The sequence below is a fragment of the Tupaia chinensis genome, unplaced genomic scaffold, assembly GCF_000334495.1.
Source record: "Tupaia chinensis unplaced genomic scaffold, TupChi_1.0 Scaffold000528_1, whole genome shotgun sequence".
Lineage (NCBI taxonomy): Eukaryota > Metazoa > Chordata > Mammalia > Scandentia > Tupaiidae > Tupaia > Tupaia belangeri.
In genome coordinates, this window is record NW_006160041.1 from 2,647,104 (window position 1) to 2,658,788 (window position 11,685).

General features: G+C 48.0%; 1 protein-coding gene across 2 annotated transcripts in view; it reads left to right on the forward strand.

Annotated features, from left to right (window-relative positions):
• Positions 1-11,685, forward strand: part of ADCK1 (aarF domain containing kinase 1) — a 124,235-nt gene that overhangs the window by 73,006 nt on the left and 39,544 nt on the right. For both annotated transcript variants that reach the window (XM_027775176.1, XM_006157089.3), the window contains exon 5: positions 5,632-5,790. In XM_027775176.1, coding sequence (XP_027630977.1) covers positions 5,632-5,790 — 159 coding nt within the window. The remainder of the gene's footprint in view (positions 1-5,631; positions 5,791-11,685) is intronic.

The window sequence follows — 11,685 nt, forward strand, 5'->3', positions numbered from 1 at the left end:
AGCATGATGTGATTGATTAGTAATGTCCGGCATTGGTGTGCCAGGGATACACTGGTTAGCTATTGCTGCATAACAAATTATCCCTGAAACTTAGTGGCTTAGTACAACAGCAAACATTTGTTATCTTATAGTTTCTGTGGGTCATAAATTTGGGAATTGCTTACTGGATAGTTCTGGCAGTTGCTGTCAAAATGGTGGCCAGAGCTGCCGTGATCTCAGGCCTGTCTAGAACTGTAGGATTTGGTTCCAGGATGGCACACTATTGGCAGAAAACCTTGGGTTCTTAGCATGTTGACCTCCCCCAGACTGCCTAAGTGCTCTTGTGACATGGCAGCTCGTGTCCCCTGGAAGAAGTGATCTGAGGGAGAGTGAGGAGGGCATTGTAGTATCTCCCATGCCTGAATCATACATTGTCCTTGCTTCTAATGCTGTTAGAGGTGGTCATTCATTCTAGCTCATACTCAAGGGGAGAAGAACAAGTTCTACTTCTCAAAAGGAGGAGTAGTTAAGAATTTGTGAACATATGTTCTCTCACCTTATCTGTGTGTGTGTTTGTGTGTGTGTGTGCGCACGTGCATGTGTGATGTTTTAGAAAGGGTATTGCTGTGTTGTGAGCCTCCTGCCTCAGCCTCCCAGGTAGCTGAGAGTACAGGTGTGTGCCACCATGCCTGGGATGAACATATTTTAAAACCATGACAAAGTGAGAATGCTTGTGCCACTTATTTGCTGTGACTGTCAGATGTCATCTTCGAAGGTACAGGAATGACCCTGAAAAGATGGGATATGACCTTGGCATGTTTAGAAGGGAGATAGGGATTGCTGGGGGTATCAGCTGGTATGATGACTATAAGATTCATGGATGTACCTGGGACAGGTCCCTGAAAAACAGAGCTGAGAGAAGGGGATGGGTCCTTTTCCGCCTAAGGCAGACGTCAGAGTTACTCTTGACTGGTTGGAGCCATCTTGTCTGCCTGACGTTGAGGCTGCAGGGGCAGAGAGAGTTCACTCCAGCCACTTCAGTTAGTGCAGACAGAGACTGGCCTTTCTCCCCATCAGGCTCCAGTGGGTGGCAGCTGGCGCCCAGCCAGGTGCGTGGGTCGGGCCATTTCAAGAGCCAGGTGTTGTTTGCTATCGATGCCATGGTAACCTGCCCTGAGCTGGTTCTGTCTCAGGCGCCCCAGGCAGTCCCCTCAGCTCCTAAGTGAGAACTGCCTGGCTGTGGCATTGAGGCCTGGACTCGCCTGCTTTGAGCTGGGCTCCTGTCTTCATCTGGAGCCAGGCGGTGCAGGGTTTGCAGAATGCGCTACTGATACAGTGACAGTTTCTGACACTAAGATCGGTCTGGTGCAAATGGCTCTGGGGACAGCAGGATGGAATACTTGAAACTAGCCTATTGTCCTGGCAAATCCTGGCCATCCCCATTCTGTAGCGGATGAGCCAGTCACCATGTGGGGCCTGCAGCTGTGGGTTGGGGGGGGGTCTAAGATGCTCCAAGGAAACTCCCAAAGAGTCAGATTGTGGCTTTGCCGGAAGACTTTGACTTCCTGTCACTTTATTTTGGGCCGAAGGAGGACCCTGGCCAAATGCTGGGCTGCTCAATGGGGTATTTTGGAAATGTCCGGTAACCTGACTTTGTGGGACACTGTACAGCTGACTTTCTGGGGAATCTCTCACTTTGCCTTGAGACTTGGCATCTTGATTCCGGATCCTAAACCGAAGCCAGATTGCCAAAGTCTTAACTGTCCCGTCTGCCAAGCCCCTAGAGGATGACACGTTTTTTTTTTTTTTTTTTTTTTTGCCCTCCCCCCTGTTATTTTTCCCTTGCTCATAAAAAGACTCCCCCACCTCTAGAAACCAAACCACACAAAGCCAGAGAAACTTTTTTCCGTATTATTTTTCCTTTTCCAGACAGGAATATCGATATGTGTGAATCATAGGCCCACAGTAATTAAAAAGCACATAACTAGTCATTTTAAAATGCAGTTGTTTTACTTAATTGATTTTGCCGCCAGACCCAGAGAAGAAAAAAAAGGAGCGGGAGAAAGAAAGCCTTAGAAAGGGAGACAAGTTTCTGCTCGTGGCTGGAGGCAGCTGAGGGCCCTGCTTGAATCTAATTGCTGCAAATGCTGCCGTTTGTTTCTGCTAATGGTTTTCTGCTGAAAGGGCTGGGGGAGGAGGCCTGATTGGAGGGGCGTGGTGTTTGTTTCGGCTGCATGGGGGGTATAATTCTGCTTTCGGACAGGGTTTATTTTTTCTTACTATCTATCAGCATAAAGTATTTCCACGGAACACTTTGAATCAAGGTTCCATTTAGAGATACTTTATTCATATTTAATTACAGGCTGCAGCACCAATCTTTAATTACCTTTTTTATAAGCCAGCTAGGAACATCCACTGGCAATCAATTACTGTGTGTGTGTGTGTGTGTGTGTGTGTGTGTGTGCACGCGTGTGCGTGCTCGTGTGTGTGTGTGCTCCCATAGGCACAGGAAGGTGTGGGCGTGGGACTCGCCTCCTGGCCGGGAGGGAAAGAATGACCGCAGGGACACTGGGCGGGGCTGGAGCAGGTGGGGTACCTGTGTCACAGGTGTGTGTGCCCAGTGAGGGTGGTACATCCTCATTTCTTTTGTATAATTAAAAAAAATTGTTATTATCATTATTTTTTATACTACATCTCATCGCATTTATCTCTACAGTGTATAACGTTTCTTTTTCCAGCATGATTACCAGGCATAGTTTCCTCATTTCTCATGCCGCTCCTTGTTTTCACTGGTCAAATTGGGATTTGGGGCAAGTCCTCACAGCCGGTCCTTGTTCAGTGCTGAGCTGGCAGCAGGGATTGGGTGGGTGTCTCGGGGCCCTCTTGATCACCAGGGGGTAGAGAGGAGGAGAAAATTGTGGGAGGCCCCTTTCCTGTCCCCTGGGGAGATGACAGACAGAGCTTCTCACCCTGAAGATTGGGATCTGCTTGCCTCAGCCTGTCCTTCCACCTCTCTGTGGGGTGTTCTTGGCAACTGCTCTTGCCATAGAGCCCTAGCGATGCCATGTCACTCTTCGGTTGCAATGACTCTGCAATGCCCCTGCAGTGGCAGTGTTTTGAAGACTGATCGTCCTTCTCAGTAAGCGGCTATCTTCCTGGGAGCCAGGTGGAGGTTTGGGATGGGGAGTAAAATCAGGTGACCCCCAAGTCCCTTTGCAGGGGGTGATGGGGCAATGCTAACTGCCTGGGAGATGAGGACCTGAGTCCCCAGCTCATCTCCACAGATGCTCTCCTTTGAGGGTCACCAGGGGGGCCCGAGGTGTTCTCATCACGTACTGGCCAGGAACTTTGCTGGAACACTACCCTTCCTTCTGTTCCTGGATCCCTGTTCCAGTGAGAAGAGGGGAGGGAAGGGAATTCAGGCTTACTGAATGTCTTGGAGATGTCAGGGACTAGGCCCACATTTTCCTTCATTTATGCCAACTGTGACCTGTGAACACACTGTATCAGAGACCCAAGACCCTTCAGTGTGACAGAAAACTCAGACTGACATAGGCAAAAAAAAAAAAAAAATAGACAGTGTAGATACTCAGGCATAGCTAGGTCAAGGAGCTCCAATATTATAACCAGGATTTCCCTCTTCGGCCTCTTGGCTCTGCTTGTAGGTTTATGTTCAAGTTAAATAGAAAGAAGGACTCTTCTTCCACAGTTCAAACTAAAGCAAAACAATGAGCCCGATTGGACCTGTTGGGTCACTTGTCCATTGCTGAGCCAGTCAGTCAGTGTGTCCACAGGTCCTCTGGGTTCTGAGTGGCCAGGTCAGGGTCTCACTCCCATTTTGAAGTAACATGTAGCATCTGCCTAGGTGAAGCCCACCTAGGCAGATGCATTTTACTAGTTTGGAAAGTTACATATATGAGAGGTTTGGATTACCAGGAGTGTGAAGGTAGGAAGGCCTAGCCATTTTGAGGGATATAAAAGGTTGATTCAAGTCTCCAGTGGAGATAGGGATGGCTTCAGGCAACAAGTATCTCTTTGGCTCTGACTAGGTGCAGGGAAGTCAGCGAGCAAAACTGATCAAAAGCCCTGCCCACTTGGTGCTGAGGTTCTCATGGAGTTTATAGCATTGATGGTACCAAGCCCAGATCCAGGGTAAAGGTTCTTTGCTGAGACCCAGAGTGAGTATGGTGGGAGATGAGGAAAGAGACTTGCCTTAGGGAGCCTAGAACTCATGAAAGAGCAAAAAAGATGAGTGTGTCATTGGGGGAGCTGGAAGCACCAGTCTCTGAGAGGAGTATAAAGACCAGCGAGGAAGAAAGGAGACAAGGAAGCCCATCCCATACCCAACTCTCAGGACAGGAAAGTGCAGGTCCCTCCCCATGGTACCCAGGCCTTTGGCCTCCACAGAATGTTGATAAATGAAAGGGAGTTTAGTGAAAGCTACAAAAATGATGACAGGGCTAGAGAGAGTGATTTATGAGATGAGATTAGCAAAGCGATGGTGCAGTTGAGCAGCTGGGGATGGGCTGATGGCTGTGGGTCATGTGACTTCTGAAGTCCGAGGGGAGGAGAGGGGCTGAGGGGCAGGACGGAGTTGCTGCTGCAGAAGTGGGAAGAGAAAGAGGAAGGGGGGAGCTGGAATGAATAAACCTCAAGGCACGAGAGCCTGGGAGGGTGGGGGAAAGAGGGGCTGGCTGCACGTGACGAGTCAGAGCAGTACACATTTGTGCGTGTGTACGTGTGAATATCTGGACTTTCCAGAATTGCAGGGCTATGTGGGGACTTAGAGAAACGCAGAGGATTTTGATTTTTAGCCTTGGCCAGTCTTCAAAGAGACATCTGTGAGCCTCCTTTCCATCTGGTAGAATATTCCTGTCTGGACCATGTAGGTGTGACCACTCAAGTCAGGAAGAGTTTTTCCTGTGGGAAAGTTAGTATGGCATTTCTACACGCGATCTTCGCTGAAGGGCTGGGAAGTGATGGGTACAGCATTTCAGAGAGAGAAGGAGAGAAGGAAGAAGGGGAGGAGTAAAGGAGTCCGTGTCCCACTTCATAGAAAAAGCGAGGGGTGAATGGGCAGGGTCTATGCATCCTGCCACTGATGGCATTGCTGCTGGGGAGCCACCTCTGGCCCAGCCCTAGACCTCTGCCAGGGCCCCATATTGAGTCTGCTGCTCAGGCAGGAACACGAGGTGGTCACTGAGTTGGGAGCCCCCCAACCCAGGGTCCTTTGCGCTCTCCCTGGTGGTGGGATTGGAACATCTTCCGTCCGATCCCTATCTTGGCTGCCCTGGGCCCAGGTTCTGTCAGTGTCTAATTTCCCACATGTGAGAGCCCAGGAGGTACAGTGATGCATAATTAAGAGGGCAGAGGATGTGCAGTTCAGAACATTCCAGACAGCACACCTTTGGCCTTTGATGGAGGTGCTCAGGCCCCACACACGTATGATGATGTAACATCTGTGTCTTTCCTTCCCCTCCCTCCATGTGCCTGGTGTGAGTCTCCATGGCAGCAAAGGGTCCAGGCAAGGCCCTGTGCTGGCATGAAACCGATAAAGCCACAGGCAGCCCCTACTCTGGCCCAGCCACCTGGCTCCTCCCACCGTGTTGGGTCATTTTCTCCATTGTTCTGTCTTCTCTCCATACCTGACAGATCCAGGATTTGTTCGTGAGTTTTGACGACACGCCTCTGGGGGCGGCCTCCCTGGCCCAGGTCCACAAGGCAGTGCTACATGATGGGCGGACGGTGGCTGTGAAGGTCCAACACCCGAAGGTGCAGGCCCAAAGCTCCAAAGACATTCTCCTGATGGAGGTGAGAGCTTCTTCTCTTTCTTTCCTTCATCCTCAGTCTAGATTGCCCCGAGATTCAAGCAGCCTCGGTGAAACTGATTCAGGCTGGTGAGTTTGGGCAGCAGAATGGGAGAGGAGGGCTGTGACCCCCAAAATGGAGCTATCATGACAACTCTGTGACTGTGGGACCCCATGGTGGGGTTGGCCATTCCTTGAATTGTCTCTGGGAACTGTCTTGATGGTCTCAATACACTGAGCAGCTGTTGGGGACCACGGGGACTTTTGGGGAGGTGTGTGGAAAGATGACCTCCATGTAATTTCCTTGGAGATAGAAAAAAACTACATAGTAATTTGTTAAATTATAACAAAAGGGAGCTGCGGTTGAGCAAGGGATATAAAAATGGCATGCAGATCACATAGAACTGTTTATGCAGATCACAGACTTGCTTATTTGATGTTTGCTTCGAATGAGCAAAGGTACCTGCCTGAAGATGGCCCTGGGAGCTGCCCTAGTGGAGACTGTGCTTCTGGAATTTTCTGTGCTCTACCAAGGGAGGGAGAGGAGGAGCTGCCTGTTGCTTCAGGCAGCACCCCCTGGGAGGTCAGCTATGTATAATCTGCCTGCATTTCCACTCCTTTTTTTTCTCTCTCCCTTTTCTATGCATATACACATTCACACATACAAATTTTCTTACCAACTGATTGAAAGTAAATTGTTTCATTACAATGTTTTTCAAAAAATATTAAGTATGCACTTTCAAAAAATAGATTCTTTCCCTTTTCTTTGTTCCTTCTCCTTATTCTAATTGGTTTACTCTTTCCATTCATTTTAAACTTGACATGTACATTGAGGGTCTCTCCTGTACCCCTGCCAAATGGGTGCTGGGGATAGAAGAGTGAGTGAGCTCCATCTGCATCCTGAGGAGCACCCTGTTTAGTGGAGGGGACAGGTATGTGAACAAGTAGCCAGTGTGGGGCCTGAGCCCCGAAGAGTGCCATGGAACACTGTGGCTGGCTGGTTGGGGGTGTCAAGGGGGTTTCACTGAGGAGGTGATGTTGGAGGAACCCAGGCGATATCTGGGCAGGAGAAGGACAGCCCAGCATGTGTGATGACCCTGAGTCCTAGAGGAACAGGGCATTTTTGGAGAACTTGAGCTGGTTCAGATGGTATAGTCTGAGAGTGGTGGGAGATGAGGCTGGGGGGTGGGCAGGATAGGCATGGAGGGCATGTTCCAGGGTAGGCATAGAACAGTGTACATACATAGCTAACACTGTGTATTTGTGGGACTGAGGGGATCTGGTTTTCTTCTGTAGTCAGTGGGGAACCATTAAAGAATTTTAATCAGGGGACTGTCACGATTAGCTGTGCATTAGAAATAAAAATCTGGCAGTTTGGAGGATGTATCAGAAGGCAGAAAGACTGTAGCCAGGAGACTAATTGAGGGGCTGCTGCGTTGGTCTGAGACAGGAATAATGATGTGAAGCAAGGCAGTATAATGGGGGTGAAGAAGATGGTTCAAAGGCTGGAACCATCAAGTTTTCCTGACCATCTCTATACGTAGGGTGGGGGCAAGGACTGATATGAATGAAGAGGAGGAGACTGAAACATCTTAGTTTTCTGGCTTAAATGATTAAGTATGGGTGCTTTAACCATGTCAAGGTCCAGTGGGAAAACAGAAATTGCTCTTGGCATTTGAAACAGGAAGTGGGGCTTACAGGGATGGATTTGGTTAGTCAAATGGGGTGCTGAGACCATCACCAACCAACAAGAAGCCACTGCACCCTCAAGGTGGAGGGCCAAAGAGAAGAGGGGATTTTCTGGGCCCTGGATCTGGGACCCCTGGGGGAAGCTGGGCCAAGATGAGGCTTTTCATCAGGAGCCAGATCACAGACAAAGGGTCTGTCCCCTGGGAGAGGGAGCCTCAGATGTCATTAGAGGGAGAGGATTTTTCACCTCTTCCTGTCCCCCAGTACTCCATCAGAGTTGCCCATTGGCCAAGCCTAACTGGAAGCAAGTTGGCAAGAGAACCTGGGAAATGTAGGTTCTCATGAGAGTAAGGGGATGGGATGGAGCTCAGAGCCAAGTGAAATGGCGATGGAGCAACTGCTGGGATGAAGATGTTGCTGTTGGTAGTTTGGGATAGAGATATTCCTGTGGGTCAACTCCAGGTTGGACTACAGAGGTAGGATTTAACAGCAAGAATACTTACGATAGCTGAATTTGGGGGTGTAGTGGAGATCACATAGAGAAGGATGTAGAGTTAAAAAAAGAAATAAAGCAAAGGAAGGAACATCATCATTTGAAGAATGAGCCTGAAACGGTAAGTTCATAAAGTAGTGGACTAGGGACTAGGAAGGCATGGTCAGGAAGATCAGAGAAAATCTAGAATTGAGCAAAGCAATAAAAAAAAATCACGAAGAGTGTACGCTTATCAGTTATCTACTTATAATGAACTTCCTCAAAACTTAGTGGTATAAAAGAACAGTCATATGTTTTGTTCATGATCTATAGTTTGGCCAGGACTTGATACAGAAACTCATCTATTTCATGTAACACTAACTGGGGTAGCTTAACTGGAGTTGGGAGGGGACACTTCCAATGCGACTCACTCACATGGCTGGTAAGTTGGTGCTGGCTGTTGCCTGAGAGCTCACCTGGGACTGTAGGGCTGGGGTTTAGTTCTTTTCCACTTGGGCCCCTACATGGCTGTTGGGCTTCCTCACAGCATGGTGGCTGAGTTCTCAGGGTGAGTGTCCCAAGAGAGTAAGACTGGAAGTACATTGCAGTTTTATGATTTAGCCTTGCTAAGTTAACTATTGGTTGAAGTACTCACAGAGACCCCCTTAGTCCAGGAGTGGGGAAGTAGACTCTACTTCTTCTTTTTCTTTTTTTGTTTTTAAGGGTTTTGCCATAAGGTGCATGTACTTGTTGGAGAGAAACAGAGAGAGACAGTGAGAAAGAAAGTAAGAAATCACTCCCCGGGGGGGATGGCCATGCCACAATCTCTTGTCCTCCATTCTCCCCTTGGGATTTTGGGCATGCATGCACACGTACCTGGTGTGATTTTCAAGCTGTCAAGTTCAGGACTCTAACCATGGTTGGCTATGGGAGTCCAGCACCTTAACCACTGTGCTACCTCCTGGCCCCTAGATTCTATTTCTTAATGGGGATAGGGTTGGAAAAATTCTAGAAGTGAGTTTTGGGTCATTGGAAAAGTCATGACATATAAATACGATGACCCAGTATAATGGGAGATACAGTTGCAGTGATTTTGGAGAGTACAGTTGGTCAGAATTACTCAACATTGTCAAATGGCAGATCAAATTAGTAAAGCACTGAAAGAGCATTTTGGATTTAGTGACTGAGAGTTGTTAGGAAGAGCGACTGTAGAGGTGCGAGTGGGATAAAAGAGAATTGAGATTTAAGGAAGTGGAGACACTTAAAGTAGAATACTTTTTTCAAATGGAAAATGTAGCCAGAGATGGTTGGGGAGAGTTAGGGTAGTGATTAGACCAGAGCAGAAGATTTAGTGCTAGGAAGACTTGAACAAGTTGTATCTGATGGGGAAGGAGAAAGTGAATTGGAGATTCAGCAGAGAGAACTGCCAGGTTAAGTCCATCTTGACCAAGAACATAGGTAGAAACATTAGTCTTTGATCTGAGATCAGAGGAAGTCTGGGTACAGATGAGTGTGTGGGGCAGGGAGAGGGATAGTGGGCAGTGGAGCATGTGCCAGCCTGATAGCCTCTATTTTTTCTCTGAAGTAGGAGGCAAGACCATCTGCTGAGAAAGAGGGGGAGGGGGTTGGCATTGGAGGCTCTGGGGCGGAGTGTGGGGTGAAAGTCTGGCATAACTGCTGTGTGCATTGGAAAAGGGAGTAGACCAGGGTGAGCGAGCAGGGTTGCTGAGTGGTCTTAGACATCTGCCTGGAAACTCGATTTTTCTAGAGCTCCTGCCAGTGGTTATGGAGTAGTCATAGCTGGGAGAGAACCAGCCGTCTTGGAAGAGCTGTATATTTCCTGATCACTCTTGAGTCAGGCAGGAACTTGCCTCTGCCCGGCAAAGCTGTCAGGGCTCACTTGGGCTGGGAGGACAGCTGTCACCTTTTCTCTGCCCAGAACCTCACTGGCTCCCTAAGTAATGGTGACTGTAAGGTCAATAGCAATAAATGCAGCAATAAAGATTTGGCATTTTCCTCCTTAAGATAACCATCAGATGCTTTTCTTGGAAGCGGGGCCTGGCAGGCCAGATGTAGAGTACAGAGTGGCTCTTGCTTGTGGCTGTGGCCACGTGGGGCTGGGGTCAAAAGACAGATTTGAGACCCACACTCATGGCCTTCTGGAGAACAGCTGGGAAGGAGATCCGAGGTCATCACCCCCATGGACCATCAGTGCTAGCAGCAACACCAGGTGACCTTCTTGTAGGAAAAGTACCACTAGGGTTACTCTTCTGTGCTATAAAACCACGAAGAGCCAGCTGGAAAGCTCATTTTGTTTGATAGTTGAAATGAGAATATGAATATATATATGTGTGTGTGTATACATATATATATATGTATATATGTATATGTGTGTGTGTGTGTGTGTGTGTGTGTATAATTTTTTTTCCCTGAATCTAGACTGAAATGGTGCCTTGCTTTTAGAGATGATAGCCTTAGAAAGGTGCCCAGTCACGCTTGGCAGGAGAATGGTTTCTAGTAGATGTTAGGGTTACCTAAGAAACTCGAGGCAAAGAAGAGGCAAAACTACTTTTCTGCATCGTCTTCTGTATTTTCTTTCATGCCAGTTTCAGGTATTGTGTATCCTCTTGCTTGTCTCCCACTATTGCCCCTCATATCCCAACCCTGTGATTGATCACAGCCTGGTTTTGAGAGGAAGGCAGCCTGATGAAAATAATTTACACTAGGGGGAGAGTGACTGATGGGCTTAACCTCTGGATGGTATTTACATTTTGAGAGGTAAGCTTGTATTAAATCTAAACACCTATTTGCTGTAAGGATAGAGGGAGATAAAGGTTTATAGGAGTAAGACTTTGAGAGCAAGAAGGTGGGGACTACTGGCTATGCAGGAATCAGGAAAAAAAAAGTTGTATAGCTAATAATCCATATTATTGCATGTGTCAAGACATCTGGAAATTGGTTCAGGTATTCCAAGGCTGGCTAACCCAGCACCTTGTTTTGGTTTGTGTGGACTCGGGTTATTTTCAACTTTCACTCTGCCATCGCAGCTTCCTGGTTTGTCCTTCTGAGCTAGTGCCCCTCATGGACCCAAAGCAGCTGCATAGTTCTTGGTGTTGAAAGTCAGTGACATCCAGATGCTGAAGAGAGCTGTTCTCCCCTCATATTCCTTATCAAAAAGGAGTTCGCTAGTAGCATTCCCTTCACTTCTCAGCCAGAAGTAATGCCCATGCCTGACTCAGTCTTGGCCTGAGAAATGAGACTACCTTGATTGGTTTAGACCAGTCATGATTCACCTTCTCAGCCAAGGCTGGCCTTCCTTGAAGGATCATGAAGGATGCCCAGAATTGGGGTTCTGTTCGTTAGGATGGTGGAGAAGATGCTCTTGGGTTGGCTCACGGTAGTATGTGCCACCCTGGTTCTGGCATTTTCTACGAGCCTGGCACTCCTCTTGGGGAAGGGGGACAGTCTCTGGAATAGACTGTTGAATAGTGGCAGAGAAATGGAGACCGACTTTCAGTCAATGGTGTTTGATGAATCTGATGATGTCAGTGACTTTGCACAAAAGGGAGAGGCACAGCCAAGGATGCTTTTCAGCTTTGTCATTATCACCTGATATTGTCCCTTCAGTAGTTGGGGCAAATCTACTTCTAGATGCACAGCCAGTGGCTCTTATTGATTTGAGTGGCTGTCCAGAACCAGACTAATTGGGCCCAGAGATTGGAACAATGATTCAGCAGG